Source organism: the organism of the source record quoted next, unplaced genomic scaffold (assembly GCF_019419815.1).
Source record: "Pyrus x bretschneideri cultivar Hongxiangsu unplaced genomic scaffold, Pyrus_bretschneideri_v1 Contig6, whole genome shotgun sequence".
Lineage (NCBI taxonomy): Eukaryota > Viridiplantae > Streptophyta > Magnoliopsida > Rosales > Rosaceae > Pyrus > Pyrus x bretschneideri.
The window spans coordinates 5,450,867-5,475,058 of record NW_025999798.1 but is presented as its reverse complement, the minus strand read 5'-3'; the positions used below and the strand labels follow the sequence as shown (position 1 = coordinate 5,475,058).

The following is a 24,192-nucleotide window of genomic DNA, read 5'->3' as shown; positions in this document are numbered from 1 at the left end:
GGATGACAATATCACTCTCAACAGTCTTGACAAATAAAGAAAAGTCTGAATAAGTAGACTGGAATCCAAGGGAAGGAAGAAAGCTGGTGAATCTCTCATTCTAAGCTCGGGGAGCCTGTTTCAAATCGTATAAAGACTTATGCAACTTACAAACAAAGTCAGGATGAGAAGCATCTTCAAAACCAGGTGGTTGAGCCATATAAACCTCTTCATTTAACACTCCATGCAGAAAAGCATTCTTAACGTCTAACTGTTGAAGAGACCAATGAAAATGAGTTGCCAAAGCTAGAACTAAGCGCACAGTAGTTGGCTTAACCACTAGACTAAATGTCTCCCCATAATCCAAACCAGGTTCTTGATTAAACCCCTTTGCAACCAGGCGAGCCTTATGGTGATCAATAGAGCCATCTAAATTCTTCTTGAGTTTAAACACCCATTTGCAACCAACCAGATTTTTATGGGATGGTAAAGGAACTAAACTCCAAGTTTGTTGATGATGCAATGCACCAAGCTCTTCTTTCATAGCGTTCAGCCAAACAGGAACTTTTAATGCAGACTTGTAAGTGGCAGGCTCCACTTGAGTGAGATCAACACCACTAGAATCATGTACCTTGCTAAGAAACACTTTCTTCTTGATTATACCATTTTTACTTCTAGTTTGCATGGGATGCAGATTAAGTGGAGCGATAGGCAGGACCACTTGAAGTAGACCAGGACTAAAATCAAGATCCACAGGGAGTGAAGGTGAAGAGCTGGCAGGTACAGTATTGGACTGAGATGAAACAGAAGCAGGTGATGTTCCAGGAGACAAGGGAACTGATGATGAAATTGCTGGTGAAACTAATGATGAAACTGATGGGGGAACACTAGATATGGGAGACTGTGATTGTCATTGGGACTGTGAGTGAAATGATGAGAGAGGTTGGACAAGCATGTTATCCATAGTAGGGACAAGGAATGGAATAAAGGGCTGAGAAATAGGCAACTGAACAAACTTAGATTGAAGTACCTGAGTTAAATAAGGATAGGGAAATTAAAACTCATAAAAGACAACATGTCTGGATATATAAGTTCTACCCTTTAAGACATCAAAACAGATAAAACCTTTGTACTTCGAGGTATATCCAAGAAAGATACATTCAATGGTTTTAGGTTGTAACTTAATGTTGTTGTAGGGTCGCAACAATGGAAAACAAGAGCAACCAAACACTCGAAGATGACTTAAAAGAGGAGGGACTCCAAATAGACGTTCAAAGGGTGAACAATTGTGCAAGGTTGGAGTAGGCATACGGTTGATAAGGTGCACATCTGCTTGACAAGCAAAAGACCAGAACTAAGAGGGTAACTGTGCATATTGCAATAAAGTGATAATTGTTTCAATAATGTGGCGATGTTTACGCTCAGCCAGTCCATTCTGTTTTGGGGTATGTGGGCAAGATTTATGATGTGAAATACCTTTGATGTGAAGGAAAATTTGAAGCTTAGCACTGATATACTCTCCACCACCATCAGTTTGTAAAGTTTTAATACATACAAAACTGAGTTTGCACAAATGAATGAAAAGTAACAAAAGTGTCAAAGAAGTCGGATTTATTCACAAGAGGAAATAGCCAACAATATCAAGTGTACTCATCAATAAATGTCACATAGTATCGATATCCATCAATGGAGGTACAAGGAGAAGGACTCCAAAGGTCACTGTGTACAATTTCAAAAGGAACATCAGACTTATGAGCACTAGACTGAAATGGTAGCTTAGTGAGTTTGCCTGCTAAACAACCATGACACAATAAAGGAATAACATCTTGTGTACAAACAATGGAAGACTTGTGCAACATTATTTTGGCAATGGTATTAGAAGGGTGCCCTAACCTACTATGCCAAAGATGAGAGCTAACACGTTGACCAAGAAAGGTAATAGTGTGAGAAGAGCTGCGAGTGGGAAGAGAGGGATGACTGACGACTGAAGGTATATGATAGAGTCTATTACTGCACTTCCCTTTGTATAATATCCTCCCCGTGACTTTGTCCTGAATCTAGAAAAAATAAGCATAAAATATTAACCAACAATTGTAATCGAGGCAAATCCGATGTACGGATAACAAGTTGTTGGAAAGTTGAGGTACATAGAGAACTGAATTAAGTTTAATAGAATGCAAAGGTGTGCGAATAATGGAACTACCAATATGAGATATGTGCAGACCTTCACCATTCGCAGTTTGCACAGTCTCATTGGTAGGATAAAGGGAAGCCAAAGACAGATTGCTGAGATCGACAGTCATATGATTTGTAGCTCCCGAGTTAGTGATCCAGAGTTGGGGTTGTTGATGAGAAGTAGAGCCTGAAGAAGGTTGAGAAGTAATTGTATGCATTGCTTGCATATGAGATTGAGGAGGATATATTGGTGTGGAAGGAGCATATGCATTGGTAGTCGATTGAGAGTGGTGAGGACCACCAAAATTTGGACCCTTATCATTGAAGAAGCAATACCAGGTAGTATGATTTGCTTTACCACAGATGTGGCAACCCTGTTTGTCCATTGGTTTTGAGTTACAAAATGAAGCAGTATGACCAAATGTGTTGCACAACTGACAAGGAACCTATGGATGTGTATTTTGACTAAAGTACCGAGGTGGATGCGAACCAAGAACTCGAGAAAAACCAGGGTTCGGATTAGAGAACTGATTAGAAAACTGCGGTCTAGGATTAGGATTAGATACCTATATCCTTGATTAAACTTCCCTTTGCCCTTCCTGTTGTTATTAAAAGATCGAAAACCACCAGAAATTCCAGAATAACCATTATTATGAGCAGACGGATGAGTTATGAAACTTCCAGATTGAGATTGACCAGTAGAGAATTTAGGGCTAGAATTATTAGCAATCATGGCAGTCATGAATCGAGAGGACACCGTGCTATCAACAATCAGTTCTTCAGCAAGCAATTGCACCTGAAATTCCTTGAGAGAAATAACATTCTCACGACCCCGTATCACACTGTGAAAAGTATTATACTCAGGAGGAAGACCATTAAGGGTAAGAATAACAATATCTTCATCAGCAAATGTAACCCCAGCAGCAGAAAAATAGTCCCTAGCTTCTTTGATACACTGTAGATATTGAGACACCGAGTTAGATCCTTTTCGAATAGTTTGAAGATTAGATTTAAGCTGAAAAATACTTGTCCGAGACACAGCTGAAAGCTATTCTTTCAATCGATTCCACAAATCACAAGCACTGGTGCTACCAATCGCACATGAAATCGCAACTGGTGATAGAGTAGTAGTGATCAGCTGCATTAGGGCACGATCATGCATTTTCCAAACAACATAATCTTCAGTCTCAGACTGAGTCAAAGAATTTGCAGCATCAAGACCAGAAGCAGTAGAATTTTCATAACAAATGACATATCGAGGTGGACAAACATGCGATCCATCAAAAAACCCCATGATACCATGTCCCTCAAGCAACAATTGCATTTGAAATTGCCAATTCAAGTAATTAGAATCATCAAGTTTAACATTCACATATGTGGAAATAGTAGAAATAAGACTAGTGATCGGAGATTGTAAAATCTGCAGTTGCAATGCAGTCACCATAGTTGCAGATGCTAAAAACCAACTGATAAACACCTTGCGTGCACACAATCTGGAGCAAAAAATCAAGATTTGCAAAAACCCTAGAAATCACAGATGACGAGCAAAATACCAGAATCTGTCGAGAACCAGATAGTGTCAAAGACGAAGAAGATGAGCGGAAGCAGCCAGAAGATCGAAAGAAGCAGTGTGAGCATCAATGGCTCTTGATACCATGTTAACGTAGAGAGAAGAAGCTAGGGTTTCAAGTATTAAGAGAGAGAGAGAGAGAGAGAGAGAGAGATCGAAGAAGAGAAGTTTGTAGAGAGAGAATGAAATCTGTTGTATATTATATTTTCTTACTTACTAAGCTATTACATTGAGGTATATATAGAGAATAAGATCTCTAACTATCTTAGTTCATACATCCTTATGACGAGTGTCTCAATCCTAAGCATTCTCTATATTCTTACAAGGACCACTGCTACCGTAGGGGATAAAGAAACTCATTACTTTGGCTATGATTCTCGGACTAATGACTATAAGGTATTGAGAATTGTGAATAATTTTTGCAGGCACACCCGATTTGCAGTTAAGGTTTACTCTTTGGCCTGGCGCTATTGGAAAACCCTTAGTGCGGCAGCTCTTCCTGCTTATGGGAAGCTTTCCAAAAGTGTTTTGGTGAATGGTACTCTGCATTGGGTTCAACTCCGTGGCAAAAATGGGCAAGAACATATCAATATTGTGTCTTTTGATTTGAACACTGAATTATTTGGCGAGATTATGATACCTGAAGGTTTGAGAAAAAGAGGTTCGAATACCTGTGTCTTTTTGAAATACGGAGAGTCTCTTGCCTTGACTGATAATGAGATTGAACATACTAACGACGCGGGAATGTGTAGGCTTCAAGGGTAGGTCATGAAAAAGTATGGTGTGGCGGAGTCGTGGACTGAATTCAATGTTAGTGTAAAACTGCAAAAGTATTATATGCCAAATTTTGAAAGGGAGGGTTGGATGCTTCTTGGTTTTAAAAGTCAGGATGAACTGGTGTTTGTTGACTCTACTAAGCTGGGAACCATTGCAGTGGTGGATTTGAAGACCGACGAAGCTAATGACATCGCAATTTTTGGCGACAGCTACCAGTTAAAGTGCCTTCCGTTTGTAGAAAGTCTGGTCTTACTTGACCACGTTAATGCAGTTTCCTACTAATTAAGGAGCAAGCAAAATACAACAGCAATAGGTGTGACTTATGGATTTTAGCACTTACACTATTTATGTGTTCTTCTTCCTTCAAATTTTATTTGAAATTAATTGCTAAGCTTGTTAGATTTCTGGGAACTTTTATCCTTTGTAGTAGTTAAATTAAATCCTCCATTAATTATGCGGTATTATTTCACTACCCAAAATCCTCCTAGGTGTTTGCTATTTAACTGCCTCATGCCTCTTCTCTTTTTCTCACTTCTAAGTTTTTGGCAATGCATATTCATGCCAGTTTACTGATACATCTGTTTTACAATTCAAAAACGTGTTAATGTGAATGAAATAAACACATGCATATTTAGTGTTACACGGTTACACCTTAAAGTGCAATGAATACATGAATACATGAATACATACAAAAGAATATATATATATATGTGTGTGTGTGTGTGTATTTATATATATAAATTTGGGGACAAAATTATATTACAGGAATAAACATAAAAATCTAGAAAAAGAATACTAGATTTGACATAAAGAAACTTGACAAAGCCACTACTAGCTAGTTACATTATTGAAGTCTTTTGATATAAAATCGCAATGCTTGTTGTGATAGTAGGTGATAAAATGCAAATTGAGGATAATATTGATGTGATTAGTAGTGGGCCGCATACCTTTGAAATCTTGACATGCAATAAGAGCGGGTTGATTGACTAAGGCCAAATTTACCTTCCCTTGCCTGAATTACCATCTTAACTGTCTTAGCTTACATCTGCATTTGAATGATGTCGATTTGATTGCATGCATGTGTGGTGGTTCCATACGTGTAAGAGGGCACGTTGAACTTGAAAAATACACTGAATTATTTGGCAAGAAAATGATGCCCGAAGCTTTGAGGAAAAGAATTTTGAACTGTGTGATTTTCAAATATGGGGAATCTCTTGCTTTGATAGACATTGAAACGACAATCGCCTTGTCGAGTATTAGCAAGAGAAGAAGAATGTGCAACAAAGTGATTGTACTAGTTACTTGGATAGCCCAATGCATCTGTTCGGTAGTTAGCCAAACTGAGTCATCCTTTTGACTTGGGATGCAGCTGGTGGTTAGCCACCTTCATCCCCCGACTTCGTTGGTGAATTTATTCCCCATAACTGAATCCACAACCATTATTTCAAACGTGAATTCCCATCCCCAAACCCACCCATGCCTGTTTGTTGTCCTTCACCACACCATTAGGTTGGGTATCCACGAATATCCAAGCCCATGGAGCGTTTTGTCAACTTTAAGGCGGTACCTTCCTTTTGTGCATTCTATATAAACGTCTAAAAAAAAGGAAGACGATTTCACACTTGTTTCGTTTCCTGCATAGTTTTTGTCTTTGAATTGAATAAATTAGAGAAGTATAAAGTGACAAAAATAAGCATGGCGTGCAAAGAAGGAGAAGAAAAGTGCATAAATTAATCTAAAAAACAAAGGGGAAGATATGGAGAATAGGAGAGAGAAAAGTCCAAAGTTCATGGGTGTCTCTCAACGTTTTATGGTTCACCAATAAATTTCTTGTCTCAAAATATCTATATGCCCGCCTTATCCAATATCCATCCAAGTCATGTCCCAAAGCTGATGCTATATAGTTTGGTTGAAACTTTGCCCCTCTTTAGACTCAGCAAATTAAAACCAACTTCCAAATTACAAGCCATCAAAATGCAGGCCACTCTACATCTCTCACCAATTTCATCAGTGTCATCTCTTGCTTTTGCAACCACCAAGTCCCTGGCCTTGCCATGCAGCTCCCTTCCGAGGCCACTACAACCCTCAAGGTGCCCTCCCCTCAGGGCAACCAACGTGACAGACGACCCTTCATCTGTCGATTACAGCTCCATCACTTCGTAAGTCAATTCGTTTTTTTTTTTTAATCCATCTTGGACTTAATCTTCCGATTGATTGTTTCAATCCTTGACTGTGGAATGTGCAGTGTTTTTCCAGCAGAGGCTTGTGAAACAGTCGGAGGAGAAGCTTGTGATGCTGAAATGTATCCCGAAGTGAAGCTCAAACCGGAAGAGGGCAGGAGCAGCACAGCCAGGACTAGTTCTGAGCAGCTGGATAGAGATTATCTAGAGTATGACAGTCCCAAGACGTAAGATCGATCGATTTTCGTACAACTCATCTTCAAATGCTTTAAGATCTCTAGTTTTCGTGTTATGATTAACTGATTAATTGTCTTGATGATTGCTGCAGGGTCTTTCCTGGGGAGGCTTGTGATGATCTGGGAGGAGAATTTTGTGAGCCAGAGTATCAGAAAGGGGTAAACTAAGCCCCTCCATGGGATATTTTCTCGTCTCTTTTCAGTTTTTACTGCTCACTGTAATATTCTGTGAATAATTATGTACATGAAACTGTAATAAACCCAGTGGGAAGATTCTAGTTACAAACAATTACAACTCTCCGAAACCGTATAAGTTGATGAATCAGTATGTTCTCCATATATTTGAACTAACAAGAGACGTACCTAATTTGCTTCTGGAAACTTGAAAATCGAAATACTGATCAAATAGTGTTTCAGAGAATGCACATCACAGAGCCCAAAGGATTTTTACAGAACTTACACTGAGCAAAACTAATGAAGGTGAAGCAGATATTAACTCTGACATAATGCACGGATCGAAAGTAATGGATCCTGGACCAATTTTGAGCCTATTTCGATACATCTACGATTCACTTGCTTCAGTGATCTCCTCTAGCAAAAGATTCTGGAGAGCCACCGAGTACTTAGCAGTCACTCTTCTTCCCCCTGAATTGCTATAGTCTTTTACAATGAACGATCCTGAGCCATCGCCTTCAACATACCAAAAGAAAAAAGAAAAACCCTGCTTATAATAGGCAATATGTTCTACATAAATTTATAATGTATAACCACCCCTTCTGCTAAACTAAACCAACCTTGAATTGTAAAAATGGTCGAAACCCATCTTTTGTAGATGAAGAGCAACCGCGGGGAGTCTCCGCGGTGTGTATCTGATAACACAAGCTTGCAAGGCCTTGTTTCACTACCATAAAAAATCAAACCGTATCAAAATGTTACTAACAGAGAGAATAAAGTCGCCAACTGAAATCACATAGTCACTCACTTGGCATGGATCATGGCATTGTGACACAAAGCCAGTGTCCGAACCATTGCCAAGTCTCTTCCTCGTGGGTTTCCATATCTTTCTTGGCAGCTCCTTCAAATCAATTGCAAGCACAAAAGAATTAATCTTTGTAAAAAGTTGAAAGTCCATGAACAAAGAAGAAAGGAAGCACCTTTCATCAAAGAAAGCTCCAAAATCATCGATGACAACTGCGACCGGAAATGTATCGTGCAGATGAAATGCAGCAAAATACTTCTTAATTCCTTCCTCATCGTCCACATACCTACACAAAACACTTCTTCTCTCAAAAATCCCATTGTTTGCATCACCATTGTTCATTCTCTAAAGGGTCTCTTGACTTACTTCATTTGTATTCGTTGAAATGCTTGAGAGGATGAATCAACGCCCTGAGCAGTTTTAACGCAATTATTAATTACGTAGGTTGAGGTTTCACTTTCACCCCAAAACCAAAGGGCGGGGAGTGGCCCAAAATATAATGCTTTTCAGTTTTCAGATTAAAAAATACAGGTAACATAGGAAGTGGAAAGCTACCTGGGAAAGATAAGGGGGTTTGGCCTCTAATCTGCGTCGGTTGCAGATGAAAACTACTTGATCATTTTTGCAATCGTGGGCGGCCTCCATTGCGGAGTTGAATGCAAACTGGAATAATAAGGAGGTCTTTCCGCTGCAAAAAAAAGATACCCCAGAAAGCAATCAGAGAGAGAGAGAGTGAGATAGAGAGACAGAGAGTTGGAATTGTGAGTAATACCAGGAAGGAGGGCCGGACAGAAGCACAACAGGGTGGGAGTGATGGTCTTGTTGGAGGTCCATTTGCCGAACTGAGAAAAATCTCTGCACCATGGTTGAGCTGCTGAAGCTTTACGTTGTCAGCCGTCTGATGAAAATTTTATACTTGCTTCAAATCACAAAACGCAGGCCTAATTCGTTTTTTTACGGGCCTAGCGTATAATGTGCCCATCTTAGTTTGTCCAATGGAAACACGAGAACCACGGCAGAGATTTGCTACAGATTCTTTGTTTCCAAAGATGGGCTTGAAGAGTAATTAGACATCCTGTTTTGGGTGGTGCGGGAATGATATTCAAAATTAATGAAAATGTTCTTACAATCTAGGTACCAAAAAAAAAAAAAAAAGAAAAGATTTTTATTTTTTTTTATTTTTTTTATTTTTATCAGAAACACATGATGAACAATCTTTCATAAAGATATGAGGTTAGGACTTTCGTGAATAAGTTAAAATTTGGGAGCGGTTGAACTATGATAATTAAATTAAAGTTTGGTGACACTGATAACTTTTTTTTTTTTTTTTTTTTTTTTTGTACTAGTGATATTTGATGAGGCCGACTCATTTCCAGATCCACATTCTGGTACTAGCCTAGACAAGTCCCTACTCTAAAAGCCACTTTATCCCCTTGCCTTACTTTACTCGATAACCACTTTATCTCCTTCTTTTTCGGGTCCCCTTTCACATAACCACGACTCCATCTCTTTCTCAATTGATAGATCAACATAACTTTGGTGAGCTTTTGAACACTACACCACCAACAACCATCACCACCAACTGCCCTTTTGCCACAGGTCCACAGACGTACGTTGTGGTACCTATCACATCCCAGGCTCGACTTCGCCGTAGCATGATATTGTCTGTTTTGGGTCTCGACCACGCCCTCATGGTTTTGTTTCTGAGAACTCACACGGGAACTTCCCAGTGAGTCACCCATCCTGGGATTGCTCTCGCGCGAACTTACTTAACTTTGGAGTTCATACGGAATCCGAAGCCAGTGAGCTCCCAAAAGGCCTTGTGCTAATTGGAGGTGGGTATGTACATATAAGGTATATAGGATCCACTCCCCTGGGTAACATTATAACATCCCACATCGACCAACGGAGAGGGGGTGATGTGCCTTATATGTATATGCTTCCCTCCATATAGCATGAGGCCTTATAGGAACTCACTGGCTTCGGGTTCCATCGGAACTTCGAAGTTAAGTGAGTTCGGGCGAGAGCAATCCCAAGATGGGTAACCCATCGGGAAGTTCTCGTGTGAGTTCCTAGAAACAAAACCGTGAGGGCATGGCTGGGGCCCAAAGTGGACAATATCGTGCTACGGCGGAGTCGAGACTGGGATGTGACATAATGGTATCAGAGCCAATCCCTGGCTGGAAGTGTGCCGACGAGGCCGAAAGTATGCTGACAAGGACATCGGGCCCTTAAGGGGGTGGATTGTGAGATCCCACATCGTCCAGGGAAGTGGGTCCTCTATGCCTTATATGTACATACCCACCTCTAATTAGCATGAAGCATTTTGGGAGCTCACTGGCTTCGGATTCCGTATAAATTTTGAAGTTAAGCGAGTTTGCACGAGAGCAATCCCAAAATGGGTGACCCACCGGGAAGTTATCATGTGAGTTCCCAGAAAACAAAACCGTGATGGCGTGGTCAAGGCCCAAAGCGGACAATATCGTGCTACGACGGAGTCGAGCCTGTGATGTGATAGAAAAATGGTATCAGAGCCTAGTTTCAGCAGTCCTGCATATTTTGTGAGTATTCTAATCGTTTTGATCTCTTATGTCAGAACCATGCCGCCTCGTAGAGAGCCATGTACTTATTATGAGTCTAATTTTCCAAATATAGCCCAACTTGGGGAAGCATGTACATATAAGGCACATCACCCCCTTTCCATTGGTCGATGTGGGATGTTATAGTACCTGTGTGTGATTGGGGTTGGTAGAGATTTGAGGACTGCCCAGATGGAAAAGGATTGGAAATCCTATGGGATGAGATTCCACCAACATATATGGTGGTTACCTGTGTGTGGCTGAGGTTAGTAGAGCTTTGAGGACTGCCCAGATGGAAAATGATTTGAAATCCTAGGGGGTGAGGTTGTATTCTTTTTAGTCTTGGTTATATATACTTCTTGCTCTCAAATCTCACAAAATCCACAACTTATTGAAATCCTTCAAAATCTTAATTTTTTTAATACACTTAGATTGTTGAGGAAAAAAAAATTAAAGTACACAACTCTAACACAAGTGTTGGAGAGACAAAACAAGTAAACAAATTACTTGTATTAACCTCACAAAATATTACAACACAAAATCTCAAGGACACTCTTTAGAAACTATGACACTCACTCTTTCTAGAGACACACTCTAGACCACTCACACTCCTCACAAGACTACTCTTCTCACTTTCACTTGGTTGCCTTGCTTACTCTCTTCTTGATTCTTACTTCCTTCTTGATTGGTTGGTTGGTTGGTTGATACAAATGGTGCGGATGCCTTCTCCTTTTATAGGCATGGATGGAACCTTGGAGAAGCATGGAAACATCATGCTAGAGATATCTAGATAATTCCACTAACTTCCTATGGTAGAATTATCTACACTAATCTTGCATGTTGGTGGAAACCTCATCATTCTTCTAGACTCATCCACCAACTTACGAAACAACCTTCTAGTCCTTTCTACAAAGGACTACCTTAACTTGGATAATCTAGCTAACCAACTTTAGTGAATGTTCTAGAATTCTTTATTCTAGATTTGTGTAGTCTTTCAATGAGATGGGGTTCATTTCTGTAACATAGATTTGGATGGATTTTAAAATCTTTTAAAATATTTTAATTGACTACACCCAGATTTGAATGGATTCTAAAATCTTTTAAAATATTTTAATTGACTACACTAGGATTTTAAAGTCTTTTAAAATCCTCTCGAATATGAGTTTGACTACACTTACTTGATTGGTCTGAAGAACATGGAATGCATGTGACAAAAATAGTCCATGATCTGAGATAAGAAAGAAGAGGAAGATAATATGTTGATAATTAAGGAATTATGTTTGTAATTATTTCATCACACACACACACATACACATATATATACATATATTATGTGTTATTATCTCACCATATATATTTAGTAGGATACCAAATCGGCATTAGAGTTTGGGTTTAGAGGGTATTTTCCTGGGTTTAGCTAGAGTTTAGGGGGGATAAATTCCATCCAAAAAATAGCGAAAATAGAGTCACCACCCAGCCCTGTTCCCTGTTATTCACGAAGGTCCTATAACTTTACCCGCTCTAACCTATAATAATTGCCAATTCCTCCCTTATCAACAACTCTCTTTCACCACCGCATCCCTTGTAAACAATGGATCGTAACGTAGACTTGAGAACTCCAAGTAAAAAAGCAATATCAGTTGACCACTTTCCTGACGAAATCGTAGCAGTGTTGGAACTTTACAATTAGCAAGAACCCTAAATTACAATATACATACATTTATCTGAAGAAAAACTTGGCTATGAATTCAACCGAATGCATTTGTTAGAAAGAAAGAAATAACTACTCTCACCTTTGGGTAGGTATGCCTTGACGTTATGGACATTGACACAATGATCAAGCACCATCACATTGAGGGACAAGTTCAGAACTCAAGAAACAACGCTGGGCAGCTTCATTAGGTAGACTTGGATGGGCATGCCTGATAAAGCCATGGAACCGTGAATAAGGAAGTATCTTCTACTCAATGGGGCCTTATGCTCTCACTAGAATAGGGCTAGTTTCTGTATAGAATCATTTCCTCTTGAGCAGGGACCATTCCATATATAGATGCTGATCCAAACTGCCTTCCACCTATTATGGACAGCAGTTGGTAACTGACAGCACTACTCAATCCTTATAGACGTGGGGCTTTCCATCACTTCAACATGTTTGCCTTACGGTTCTACTTTAAAGGAAGTTAACCTAATAATTAACTCTAACTGATTATAATTATAATGTGACAATTCCTTATCATGATTTGTAGAGTCCAAATAAGATTCCAACAAGCAGATATCTTGATGAGGCTGCCCGTCAAATCTATAGTCAAATTTACAAGAGTGTGCAAGTCGTGGAATTCTCTGATCAAAAGTCGCACCTTCATTGACGCCTATCTCAGACGCTTATTAACACAATCCAAACACAAAAACAACAAGGATGGTCGACGCCAGCTCCTTCTACTAAAGAAGAATGGACCGCAGTATGTTAATAGTTTTTACTCGTACAATGGGAATATCTTTAGCCTGTTGAGAATGAATCACATTGATGAGAGGACAGACCTTGCATGTGGTTATAAGTAGTTGAGCTCCTCCCCATATTGCCAATTGGTTTTATGGTGGAACCTCAACTCTCTTCATGGTATTCGAGCTAAACTCCTCAAAGCACGCTGGATGAAACTTCCTTTTGACTTCGTCTTACATAGCCATGCATCTGGTTACACCGAGCTTATCAAACCACCAATTCTGGATGAAATAAAACGTTATTTTAGTTATTTGTCAATGGTCGGGACTCGTAATGGGCTTATATGCGTTGCTGACAACTAAGACTTTCAGGACAAAAGCAGGCTTTCAGGACGAAGATGCCCCCACAATAATTTGGTACCCTTCAGTCAGAAAGTATGTGATTTTGCCTAGTCCTAATATTAAGAACAATTTTGAGGGTGCACAAACCTATATTTTTGGCTATGATTCTCAGACCAATGACTACGAGGTCTTGAGAATTGTTACTGTGAGGAATTCTTTGTTAGGGGTCGAGGTTTACTCCTTGGCCAAGAGACGTTGGACATGTCTTAGTGCTGCTGCAACTTCTGTTTTTCCTGCTTATTTGTGCGCGTCGTTCTTGATTAATTTTTTTATTGATGCTATGCATTGGATTCTACCCCGTGACAGAGATCCCCAACATCTCATGGTGTCGTTTGATTTCAGCACTGAATTATTCCACGAGATCGAGATGCCTGAAGATTTTGGAACAACAGGTTGCCCATGTTGCGTTTTAAGATATGGAGAGAGTCTGTTGCCTTGTTTCAGATTGACAACAGAGAATATTTTGTCTTTAGGCTTTATTTATGGGTCATGAAAGAATATGGTGCAGTGAAATCGTGGACTAAACTAGATAACACAATAGTGTACTCTTCAAAAGATACTGTCCTATCCCTCTTGGTTTGAATAGCTATTGTTGAATGAAGATTGGGGGGCCATAGTGGTGGATTTCAAGACTGAAAAAGAAATGGCTGCAACTGCTCTAGATGGCTACCCATCAATGAATCCTTTCGTAGAGAGTCTCATCTTACTTAGCCAGTCCAATGTTGTTTCCTACTAATCAATTGGCTAACAGCATGGAGCCCTACTTTCTAAAGTATCAGCAGGCAAAGAATAATAAAGGCCGATCCCAAGCCAATAAAGCTCCTCCCTTTATGAGAGTCGGGGGACGTATATCGTATGCAGCTTTACCCTTGCTTTGTAAAGAGACTGTTCGCACGGCTCAAACTTTCGGTCACGAAGGTGCTACCTTTCTGCTATGCAAAAACTCGCTCTCATGCAAAGAACAATGGGTTACAAAATTTTCCTTTCTCCTTTTATTTTCTAATTTTTATGATTTTCTTCCCAACTTACATTTGGCATGCTCGAATACTTTTTCCCATGCCTAAGCTATCTGATTCCTTACATCTTCACTATGCGCTCTCAATTCATTTTGTTGGTTTACTAAAAAAAAAAGTGTAATGTTGAATATTTGTTATTTGCATATCCATGTCAGTTTATTGACACGCCTGTGAGAAAAATAGTCCATCAAATTATATATATACTAAACGCCTAACTTTTCAATTAATTCCCTTTGTGTCCTTTTTACTGTTCATTCGCCAGTGTTCTTCCAATTTTACCCTTCAGTTGCTCTTCAAATCTTGCTTTTTTGGTCTTTTACACAGTAAAATGACGGTTTTGGCCCTCTGCGTCCAATAGATGTCTCTCGACTCCTGCCTCAGAAACACAAGTGGCTCTTCACAAGACTTCTTTCTACAGTAATGATTCTATCACCTGGCATGCTTAGCATAGTGACGCGTGTTGAGCGGGACGCGTGTCACTTTACTCATCTCCTCTTTCTCTGCTTTTGCTTCCACCTTATCGTTGAAAACCAATGCATCTGGTGTCGGTTCGAATGTAATTTCAAGCCCAAAAAATGTATGGTTTTCTGGTCTCCAACCGATCTTGAGGAAATGGTATGCTATCGAATCTAATTGACGATTTTTTTGTATGATTGTTTGTTTTTGAGATTGGGATTTGGGATTTGGAATGTTCGGGTTTTGGGATTAATTTGTTTGGTTTTTGTGTGGATACAACTCAGCAACGACAGGTTGATCACATCCTGAGTTTTCCGACTGATTTATTCAATCCTATCGGTTCTGATTTTTTTCCCTCCATAGTTTCTCCAGCACCATCTGCCTTGCTCTCATCACAACTTCTTTCAGTTCCTCAGGTAAAGTTTCCACATTTTTTTCTTCAGCAAAATAACAAAGGATTCCAAATTTATTGAACAAATTAGTGATTTTCTGTTGAGTTTTTTCTTCAAAATTTTAATTTTAATTTTTTTAATGGGAATAGGTGGAATGGTAAATGTGAGTTTCTCTTACCGTTCTTCAGAGGGAAGAGCTTGAGAGACAGTAGACTCTTCTGCTATTCCTCCCCAATCACTTTTACCAATCTGCACAACCCAAATTGAGAGACGGTGCTCTTCCCTGAGGTATGAAAAAGCTTCGAATTAATTTGAGTTGTGCAGAGGAAGCGAATAATTATTTGAATTCATTAATTTCGCTGGGGTTGTGCATATTTCCTTTGAATTAATTTAGGTTGTGTTTGAGCATTGTACAGGCATGAACGCGGGTAGAGAGTATGAGGATAAAGGAAAGAGAAGATGCTGTGATCATCCAGCTTTATCGATTTGTTAAGGCACTTTTCGTACTTTTTGTCTGTTTAAAATTATATGCTTTTCGTCTTTTGGAAGTATTTCATTAAGGATTTTCCATGAATTTCTGAGAATTCCATTTTATCCAAGCTATGGGCGTTGAAATGTCAGTACCTTTTTATTCAAATTTTTCCTTATTTGAATATTATGTGTTTAGAAGTGTAAATTTGCACAATTGAATTTTAGTAAATTTTTCATACTCTAATTAAAACAAACCAAATTAATTCCCCATTGTGATTTAATATAATTGAATGTTAATAATTTTTCATGCTTTTGTAAAAAATTTCGTCTAAATTTCAGATTTTTGGAGGATCCGTCATTAAATTTATGGGTTTTTTTGATATTTTTATCTGAGATTTAGTATTTTTTTTCTTCTAGATTTTGTAGAGTACTTCGATTAAATTTGTGAGTTTGGTAGTTGTATTTTTTCTGTGCATTTTTAGTGAACTTGGTTGTGGGTTTTGATGTTTGTCTGCAGCAGGGAAAGGGAAGAAGATCGTTCCATGCCCTCCACCAGTTCCAGATTCTCATTGTGCCTGGCCACCTAGCGAACCAAGTGGTCTTTCAGAACCTGCAGGAGATGATCAAAGCGAGATGGTATAGTTTTTTGTATTTTTTGCTATTGCTGTATGTAAATGACCAAATCGAATGTCTTTGAGCTCCTTACAAATTCACTTTCCTGACTTATTTTTCCTATGAAACTCTGTCCAACCATATTTTCTTATATGGTTAAAGTTGGTGGCAGAATTCTTAAGGAGATCTTCCACATGCAGTAAGCTTAACATTAAAGGATCAATCTTCTTCATTATCTTTATCGGAGCAATACATCTTTAATGCATGTGTACATTAAAGGATCATTCTTTTAATTTTCTCTTTTTTCTTTACTGAAAAAATCCCCAATTTGGTTGTTTTTTGTTTGAAAAGAGTAACGGCGTCCAAGGATGATTTGGAGCTAGGAAAAAATCCCTAATTTTCTCTGCTTCTTGAGATCGACATGGCTTCCTCGACTATTTTCACCGAGGTTTCTCGCTTCAAATTGGTATGTTTTATAGCTCTGTTCAAATTCGTATGAAAAAGTAGTGAATTATTTTGTTTGTAGGTTTTTTCAAATGGATTTTTTTGTGTGGGATTTATTTGAATATTTTGGGTTTGTTGGGTTTTGCTGCCTTGACCTTGCTCATGAGTGGTCATGTAAGGTTATTAAAACTTTCTAGATTTTTGGGTTTTGCTGTAATGAATTAAAGATTTGATAAAGACATTATTTATTTTGTGGAATTCCTTTTAAACATTAGAATTTATTTTGTCTCACATTTGATGATTTGGGTGTTGTGCAGCAATGCTTTGATGATAATCTCTTTATAAAAAGGAGCCATTAGAATATTTGAGGCTAAGCTTAGTACTAATCAATGTAGCTTCAAAGTATTTTATTTTCAATCTTCAAATTAAGACTAAAGATTTAACATCATGCAATATAGTTTCAATTGTTAAAGATAGTAGATTGAGGTTCTTTGAATCATGGTGGTATTGGTTTTTGGCATTGAATTTTAGTTTTGAATGTGACTTTTATGAAAGAGAATAAAACTATCCATTCCATCATTAATAATTTGTATCAAACTTGCCATTTCATAAGACTCAAACCTCAGAATTGTATGAAAAAGGATAAAACTGTAGCATACCATTTTATTTATGTTTGATTACATTGGTTATTATTACTAATAGTTATGTTTTGTGCATATTGTAGCTTTCATTTTAACTTCCCTAAACTTTCTTCGACTTTCCCTTTCTTATAGGGTTTTATTTAAGACAAACTTATACATCCTAACGCAAAGGGAGAGAGTAGGCAAATGCTGGCATTGTTGATATTGTAAGTGAGTTTGAAAATAGGATTTCTAATAGTTTGCTAGCCGTAAAGTTATTTCTTCGTCTCCCATAAGGTTCAACTTTTTATATACACATTCATGCTTTCTCCATTTCTCTTTTCAACTACTGAAGCAAAGAGATATTGTATGTCTACTAAATTCAGAAAATCAATAATGTTTTACACAATTCTTTCAAACGGTTAATTGTTGTGCTATATCAAATTAGTCGCAGAGTTGAAGATAGAAAATTTAATCGTGTCAGTAATTCATGGTGTTCAATTTTCATGCTTTGCCATTCTTATCCACTTTATTACTTCTTTTTCTTGGATCAAGTTTTTGGAACTTTACCTTATGTCTAATGGCTTTTGTTGCTGTTTGTTTGCGTTAACTAATATTTTTGAATCCCTGGTAGTATTTTTATATTCTTTTGAAAAGAGAATGTTATTTCATCCTGTGTTTTTTTCTCAAATAAATCCATGCTTTGTTAATTGTTAGCTATTCTTTGCTCACTAAAATAAGCCACCTTAATTAATTAAGGTCTCTTGCTGCTGTTTTTGTGATAATATTACCATCTTTATTTCCTCTTCTTTTTTTTTTTTCATTACACTTTGACTTCATGTTACTTTTTACAATTGGTCCTTACTTGACTGAGCCATAGTAAATTGTCCATAATTCACCTATATACACTCTCGATTTTGATGATTACTCAAATGAAATTTGTGATTAGTTTTATTGAATTGTTTTTATTTAATTTAATCTGTATTTTTTTTTTAAATATGCAGGGGGAGTTGAAAGTCAAGAGGAGGGGGTAAGCACGTATTAAGTTTTTGTATCTCAATCTGATCGTTTGATTTCAAATGCTGATTGTCTTTCTCTTTTCCTTTTCCTTTTGTTTATAAAGAATCAAACTGTTTCAGTTGCTAACAGTGTGGATCAAGTTGTGGTAAAAAGGTCCTCCGCTTATATGATGATTTAATATATGAACAATTTAGATCATCCGTTAATTGACATTTCAATTGAATTTTACTTTCATATAATTTGCTTCACATAATGTAAAAACTATTTTAATGGTTTCAATAGGATGATATAGAACAACTATATTCATTTTCTTGACTTTTTTTTTGGCAGCTCATGAAATACTTTTCTCGAGCCTTGGACCAATAAGAAAGTAAAGCACAGAAGTTCTATATTACATGTTAGTTTTAATCCATTACTAAATTTTTTTTTTTTTTTTTTTTCAGGAAATAAACTTTATTAAGATAAAGAGGACTGAACAACAACATGAAAAGCTGAGAATGAACAGTCGAATACCGAGTAAATTCCACTGCTACCACCCAACAAATCCAAGTGCTGAAATTTCAATTATTGTTCTTCAGGTAGGTAAAGTTGCTATCTTTCTATACAAGATGTTGGATTTTTGATTTGCGGTTTTTTTTTTTTTTTTTTCGTTGTTGGAAATATTGGTATTTCTGTTAGTTGTTGATGGGTAGCTTGAATTTTGTTCAAGTCGTAGTAATTTCCGTACAAGTTTACATTTTTGTGTGGAATTTGTGCAACTTTTGGTGTTTGTGTGGTGTTATTTTGATTGGTTGTTGGCCTTTGATTTTGTTATGGTGAAAATGTTTCCCTCTCTTTGCTTGATAAAATCATGTGTTTTGGATTATGGTGCTGATTTTGGTTCTTATCTATGACTGTTGGTGATGTAACATTATAGGCTTTAGGTAGTAGGTTATGTATTCTTAAAAGATAACCGAGTACATCCTAATAGCTGCATCCCTTGGTTTGTGATTTTGTTGCTCGATTACTGAGGTTTATTTTTCGGTGCTCTCTGCTTGGTTCTCACATTTGAGTCATCTCATCAAATCATTATATAGATTTCCACTTGAAATTTTAGCTTTGGAATAGTTAGGTGGCGATCTCTGCTTGACTTTGTTGATTGAGTCACATCACCTAATCATTGGAGACTTCTTTTCCTTTGATTGGAAAAATCATTGGAGAGTAGTATTTCCTATTGAAATTAACTTTGGAATGTAGTGCTGCTCTGCATTTGTAAAGGTGAAAACTGACGAGTGCCAAGTATGATTGTGTAAACTTCGATAAGTTTTAGAGTTTTATCATACCACATATCAAATGAGCAATATGTGCCGACGAATTTATTATGTTAGAAGCTTAAAATTTTCCATTCCAACCTAATTGAATTTTCTTCTATTTTGAATTCGATATAAATGCATTAAGGCCACTCCAGTTTCATGTGTGTCGTCTAAATTATTATTATTATTGTTACGACTTTCTACATGATTTAGCTATATTCTAATTTCTAGCTTTTAAATTTAATATACTATCGTAACTAAATTTATGTTACGTGTTGGTAGCCCCATTGACATATATAACTCCATTTTGCCTTCTCCATAACAGGCCTTGGACATTGGTAAAGAACAAATGGTTGATTTGCTGAGGAAGTATGAATCACTAGAACTAAATACATGAGCCTTAGAGTGTTGTAATATATTGTACAAACATGTATCATAAAGATGTAAATATGTTTTGATATAGAAGTAAATATATTTTAATATGTTTTATATGTTTAACATTGTTTTAGACCCGCAGCATCGCGCGGGCTAAGTTTCTTGTTCCTTCTAAAAGAAGAGGAAATAATATGTAGATAATTAAGGGATTATGTTTGTAATTATCTCATTTATATATTTATGTGTTGGTGTTATCTCGAATTGATATAGGAGAAAATTTATCCCTTCTAATTAATCTCTACAAAAATTTAGAGTTTAGGGTTTAGGAGAGAGAATTCCTGAGTTTTGCTAGAGTTTAAGAGTGATAAATTCCTTCTAAAAAATAACGACAATGGAGTCACCACCCCAGCCCAATTCCTTGTTATTCACGAAGGCCCTGTAACTTTACCTGCCCTATCCTATAAATTGCCAAAATTTTCTCCTTTAATCACCAACTCTTTCACCGCGGCATCTCTTGTAAACAATGAATCGGAACGTAGACTTGGGAAGTCGAAGTAAAAAAGCAACGTCAGTTGATCACTTTCCTGAAGAAATCTTAGCCGAAATCTTGCCGAGGCTGCCTGTCAAATCTGTAATCAAATTTACAAGAGTGTGCACGTTTTGGAACTCTCTGATCAAAAGTTCCACCTTCGCTGACAATTATCTCAGCCGCTCCTTATTAATCCAATCCGACCACTACACCAAAAACGACGGTCGTCAGCTCTTTCTACTAAAGCAGATTGGGGGTAAGTATTACTCTTCGACGTTGTCCTATTATAAAGATAACCCTAACCCTGGATTTGGTAGCGCTAAGTTCACCGAGCTTCTCAAACCACCAACTTTGGATGACATAAATCGTCGGTATGAGGTTTTGCGAATGGTTGGAACTTGTAACGGGCTCATATTGGTTGCTTCTTGCGGGTACGCTCATGCCACCGATCCCACCCCCATTATTTGGAACCCTTCAGCTAGAAAGTATGTGATTTTGCCTAGGCCTTCTATTAACATCTCTTCCACCAGGACGGAGAATTTGCCTGAACAGAATTACTTCTTTGGCTATGATTGTCGGACCAATGACTATAAGGTCTTGAGAATTGTGAGCATCTCTAGACACGTTAAGATTGAGGTTTACTCCTTGGCCAAGGGCTATTGGAAAAGCCCTAGGTCTAGTTTTCCTGCTTATTTTATGGCTGTGCATGTTTTCGAAAATGTGTTTGTGAATGGTGCTCTGCATTGGATTCTACCCCGTGACAGAAACCTTGATGAATATCTAATTGTGTCCTTTGATTTGGGCACTGAATTATTTCACAAGATCACGATGCCTGAAGCTTTACGAAAAAAAGGTTCCAACTGCTATGTTTTAAGACGTGGGGAGTCCCTTGCCTTGATTGAGATTGAGTCCACATTCCTCGACAACGAAAGACATTTTGTCCATCAGCTTCATTTGTGGGTCATGAAAGAATATGGTGACGTGAAATCGTGGATAAAATTAGATAGTGTAGGCTTGCAAGGGACTGATCGTCCTAGGCCTCTATGTTTCAAAAGCCGTGATGAGCTGGTGATCACAATGTTCGATTGCAATAGGCAGCAAACCGCGGTAGTGGTGGATATGGCTAAAGAAACTGCAACTCGTCAAGAACGTTGCTACTCGTCATCAATGGATCCTTTTGTAGAGAGCCTTGTCTTACTTAACCATCCTAATGCACTTTCCTACTAGTTACTGGGATATATAGCCTAATGCATATCTATTTGGAAAACTTATTGCTTCTTATTAGACAATTACAGAAACAGTTTCTGGAGTTTAGTAAGATAGAATAACAATATCTAACAAAAAGTTCGTGATTAATTTCTATGTTTTCTTCTTCCAACTTAAATGAGATATGCTCGTATTGAATTTCATATATACATAATTGTTTTCGTAGTGCAGTAATGCATTATCCAAGATTTGCAATGTATTACGTTGAATCGTCTGTTGTTTGCATATCACCTATCTGTTTTAGAATTAAATGCCAAATGTGTTAAACTGAATGAAACAAAGCTTGCTTAACTTCTAAATGCGCCACTAATAATTTCGAAGGGATCCTAGCGAGCAGCTTCTGTGCACTTGTCATGCTCAAGTCCTTAGATTCATCAAATATGTTCTTCATTCACATGAGCTCCAAAGTCTGCTCTCAATTATTGAAGGCGAGCCCCAACCCATTTTCGTCCGCTTTATTACTTGACACGCCCCAACCTTGATATCCCCACATACCAGGGTAGGTACGTGCTGGCCGACACCCGAGGGTGACGAAGCCATTTTAGAACACGGATATAACTAAAATATATGCAATTAGAACGATTATACTACAACAGGAATGTATTTAGAGCATACAACTAACTAAGAGTAATATGGAAGAATTACTATAAAAAGATACGAACAAGGGAATGATACCTACACTAAGAAGACTCGAGGATACTTATGCCATTGTGTCCTGACGCCAGGATCATGTGTCTCAATCCTAATTCCTAAGGACGCGCAAAAAATGCATGATTTTACTATTAAAAATGCATACATGAAAAGCATGATTTTAGGGATACGTTTTATGAAACGTTTATGAGTAAATTGGTTTCACACTTTATGAATTATCATGCTTTGTCGACTTTACGTTCTTTGTGGTATATATGATTGATGATTATATACATACTTATGAATGTGGTTTTACGATATGACGTCTTAGTTACTGAGCTCTGTTTGGCATATATATATTAGAAATATTATATTCATGTTTTTATGTGCTTATTTAGAGGTTACTCATACGATTTGCTTATGGGCGAATGTCCTGCCTACGGGCGAATGATACTGCCTACGGTTGAATGATACTACCTACGGGCGAATTATATCTATATATGGCTTCGGTCAGGTGATGTAGAGGCCTACAGACGAATGATATCTATTTATGACTTCGGTCGGGTGATGTAGGGGCCTTCGGGTGAATGAAGATTTACACACACACACACCTTTGTGCTACTACTATTAAGCACACTATATATAATATATGTTTTATAAAGTTTTATGGCATGCTAGGGGTTTCGGAAAAACCTATTACATATTATACTATTGAGTTTTCATAAACTTTGGGGTTAGTACATTGATGAATAACTGTTTCAATATTACTTATATATCAACTTGGTCCACTCATGTTTTGTTTTGCGCCCCCTCAGGACTTAGAATCGAGTCGTACAATCCTGGCGTCAAGGCATTCCCACATCGGCATCCTCGAGTCCTCTCGGTGTAAGACCCATCCCTTGTTCATTCAATTTAATATTATTTCTTTTTAGTGTCTCAGATTAATTGTATGCTGAACACGTTCCACAATTGCATATTCATTATAATTAAATTTACAAGTTTTATTTATGTCGGTTAATTGTTTTTGGTTATCATGTATCCTAATATGACTTCGTCATCTTCGGATGTCTGCCAGCATGTGCCTACCCTGGTGTTTGAAGAATATCAAGGGCAGACCTGTCACACCGCGCGCCCCCCCCCCCCCCCCCTCCCTTTTCTCAATTCCGATTCTCCACAGTGTCGGCAAGAGATTGAATGAGAGTAGGCAATAGATTCAAATTTAACGATTAATTTCATAATATAATATTGATTGGTTGGTTAATATGATACCGGGTATTAGAGATTTGCTCAGGATTTAGCATTTAGGAGGGATAATTTCTGGTTTTAGCTTAAGTTTAGGAGAGATAAATTCCTTCCCAAAAATAGCGAAAATAGAGTCACCCACCCAGCTCTTTTCCCTGTTATTCACGAAAGCCCCATAACTTCACCTGCCCTAACCTATAAATTGCCAAAATTTTCCCCCTTAATCACCAACTCCTTTTCACGGCGGAATCTCTTGTAAACAATGGATCGGAACGTAGACTTGAAATGTCCAAGTAAAAAAGCAATGTCAGTCGACTGCTTTCCTGAAGAAATCGTAGCAGATATCTTGATGAGGCTGCCCTTCAAATTTTTATAATCAAAGTTAGAAGAGTGTGGAAGTCATGGAACTCTCTGATCAAAAGTTGCACCTTCATTGACACTTATCTCAGGCGCGCACCTTATTAATACAATCTGAACACGAAAACAACAACGATGGTCCGCGCCAACTCCT

General features: G+C 37.8%; 4 protein-coding genes and 2 long non-coding RNA genes across 11 annotated transcripts; 5 read left to right on the top strand and 1 right to left on the bottom strand.

The window, feature by feature from the left end:
* The first annotated feature begins 6,366 nt into the window (after positions 1 to 6,366).
* LOC103967258 (light-regulated protein, chloroplastic-like) lies at positions 6,367 to 7,206 on the top strand. The gene is made up of 3 exons (XM_009380535.3): positions 6,367 to 6,660; positions 6,747 to 6,908; positions 7,010 to 7,206. Exons 1-3 carry the CDS (start codon positions 6,395 to 6,397, stop codon positions 7,083 to 7,085), a joined length of 504 nt encoding a protein of 167 aa, XP_009378810.2. The 5' UTR covers positions 6,367 to 6,394; the 3' UTR covers positions 7,086 to 7,206.
* A 93-nt stretch (positions 7,207 to 7,299) lies between these two features.
* Positions 7,300 to 8,955, bottom strand: LOC103967257. Of its 2 annotated transcripts, none has more exons than XM_009380534.3 (7): positions 8,669 to 8,919; positions 8,452 to 8,584; positions 8,263 to 8,306; positions 8,072 to 8,182; positions 7,900 to 7,992; positions 7,712 to 7,818; positions 7,300 to 7,607 (listed from the first exon to the last, which is right to left on the bottom strand). In XM_009380534.3, exons 1-7 carry the CDS (start codon positions 8,758 to 8,760, stop codon positions 7,480 to 7,482), a joined length of 708 nt encoding a protein of 235 aa, XP_009378809.1. In that variant the 5' UTR covers positions 8,761 to 8,919; the 3' UTR covers positions 7,300 to 7,479. The 2 variants fall into 2 exon arrangements, with proteins under 2 accessions (XP_009378809.1, XP_018507884.1); XM_018652368.2 differs by having other exon boundaries at positions 7,500 to 7,638; positions 8,669 to 8,955.
* A 4,293-nt stretch (positions 8,956 to 13,248) lies between these two features.
* On the top strand, positions 13,249 to 14,052 carry LOC125471404 (F-box protein CPR1-like). The gene is made up of 2 exons (XM_048571726.1): positions 13,249 to 13,708; positions 13,919 to 14,052. Exons 1-2 carry the CDS (start codon positions 13,249 to 13,251, stop codon positions 14,050 to 14,052), a joined length of 594 nt encoding a protein of 197 aa, XP_048427683.1.
* Positions 14,053 to 14,860: 808 nt separating this feature from the next.
* On the top strand, positions 14,861 to 15,675 carry LOC108868704. Of its 4 annotated transcripts, none has more exons than XR_007253575.1 (4): positions 14,861 to 14,947; positions 15,073 to 15,204; positions 15,330 to 15,468; positions 15,597 to 15,675. It is a non-coding gene; the product is annotated as an uncharacterized LOC108868704 (long non-coding RNA). The 4 variants fall into 4 exon arrangements; XR_001954888.2 differs by having other exon boundaries at positions 14,872 to 14,947; positions 15,082 to 15,204; XR_007253574.1 differs by lacking the exon at positions 14,861 to 14,947 and having other exon boundaries at positions 14,999 to 15,204.
* A 43-nt stretch (positions 15,676 to 15,718) lies between these two features.
* LOC103967263 lies at positions 15,719 to 20,137 on the top strand. 2 transcript variants are annotated; one of them, XR_670292.3, is made up of 6 exons: positions 15,719 to 16,287; positions 16,615 to 16,729; positions 17,481 to 17,554; positions 18,332 to 18,357; positions 18,791 to 18,929; positions 19,965 to 20,137. It is a non-coding gene; the product is annotated as an uncharacterized LOC103967263 (long non-coding RNA). The 2 variants fall into 2 exon arrangements; XR_007253572.1 differs by having other exon boundaries at positions 18,332 to 18,925.
* A 400-nt stretch (positions 20,138 to 20,537) lies between these two features.
* Positions 20,538 to 21,770, top strand: LOC103967281 (F-box/kelch-repeat protein At3g23880-like). Its single transcript, XM_009380558.1, has one exon. The coding sequence runs from the start codon at positions 20,538 to 20,540 to the stop codon at positions 21,768 to 21,770; it is 1,233 nt and encodes a 410-aa protein (XP_009378833.1).
* Positions 21,771 to 24,192: the final 2,422 nt, after the last annotated feature.

Excerpts from the sequence above, each read along its gene's own strand:
- LOC103967258 (XM_009380535.3), top strand. The coding sequence starts at position 6,395 with ATGCTATATAGTTTGGTTGAAACTTTGCCCCTCTTTAGACTCAGCAAA. Across the intron at positions 6,661-6,746 it reads GATTACAGCTCCATCACTTC|TGTTTTTCCAGCAGAGGCTT; the intron begins GTAAGTCAATTC and ends TGGAATGTGCAG. Across the intron at positions 6,909-7,009 it reads GAGTATGACAGTCCCAAGAC|GGTCTTTCCTGGGGAGGCTT; the intron begins GTAAGATCGATC and ends TGATTGCTGCAG.
- LOC103967257 (XM_009380534.3), bottom strand. The coding sequence starts at position 8,760 with ATGGTGCAGAGATTTTTCTCAGTTCGGCAAATGGACCTCCAACAAGAC. Across the intron at positions 8,307-8,451 it reads AACCCCCTTATCTTTCCCAG|GGCGTTGATTCATCCTCTCA; the intron begins GTAGCTTTCCAC and ends AAAACTGCTCAG. Across the intron at positions 7,819-7,899 it reads AATGCCATGATCCATGCCAA|TGAAACAAGGCCTTGCAAGC; the intron begins GTGAGTGACTAT and ends TTTTTATGGTAG.
- LOC125471404 (XM_048571726.1), top strand. The coding sequence starts at position 13,249 with ATGGGCTTATATGCGTTGCTGACAACTAAGACTTTCAGGACAAAAGCA. Across the intron at positions 13,709-13,918 it reads TGAAGATTTTGGAACAACAG|ATTGGGGGGCCATAGTGGTG; the intron begins GTTGCCCATGTT and ends TGTTGAATGAAG.
- LOC103967281 (XM_009380558.1), top strand. The coding sequence starts at position 20,538 with ATGAATCGGAACGTAGACTTGGGAAGTCGAAGTAAAAAAGCAACGTCA.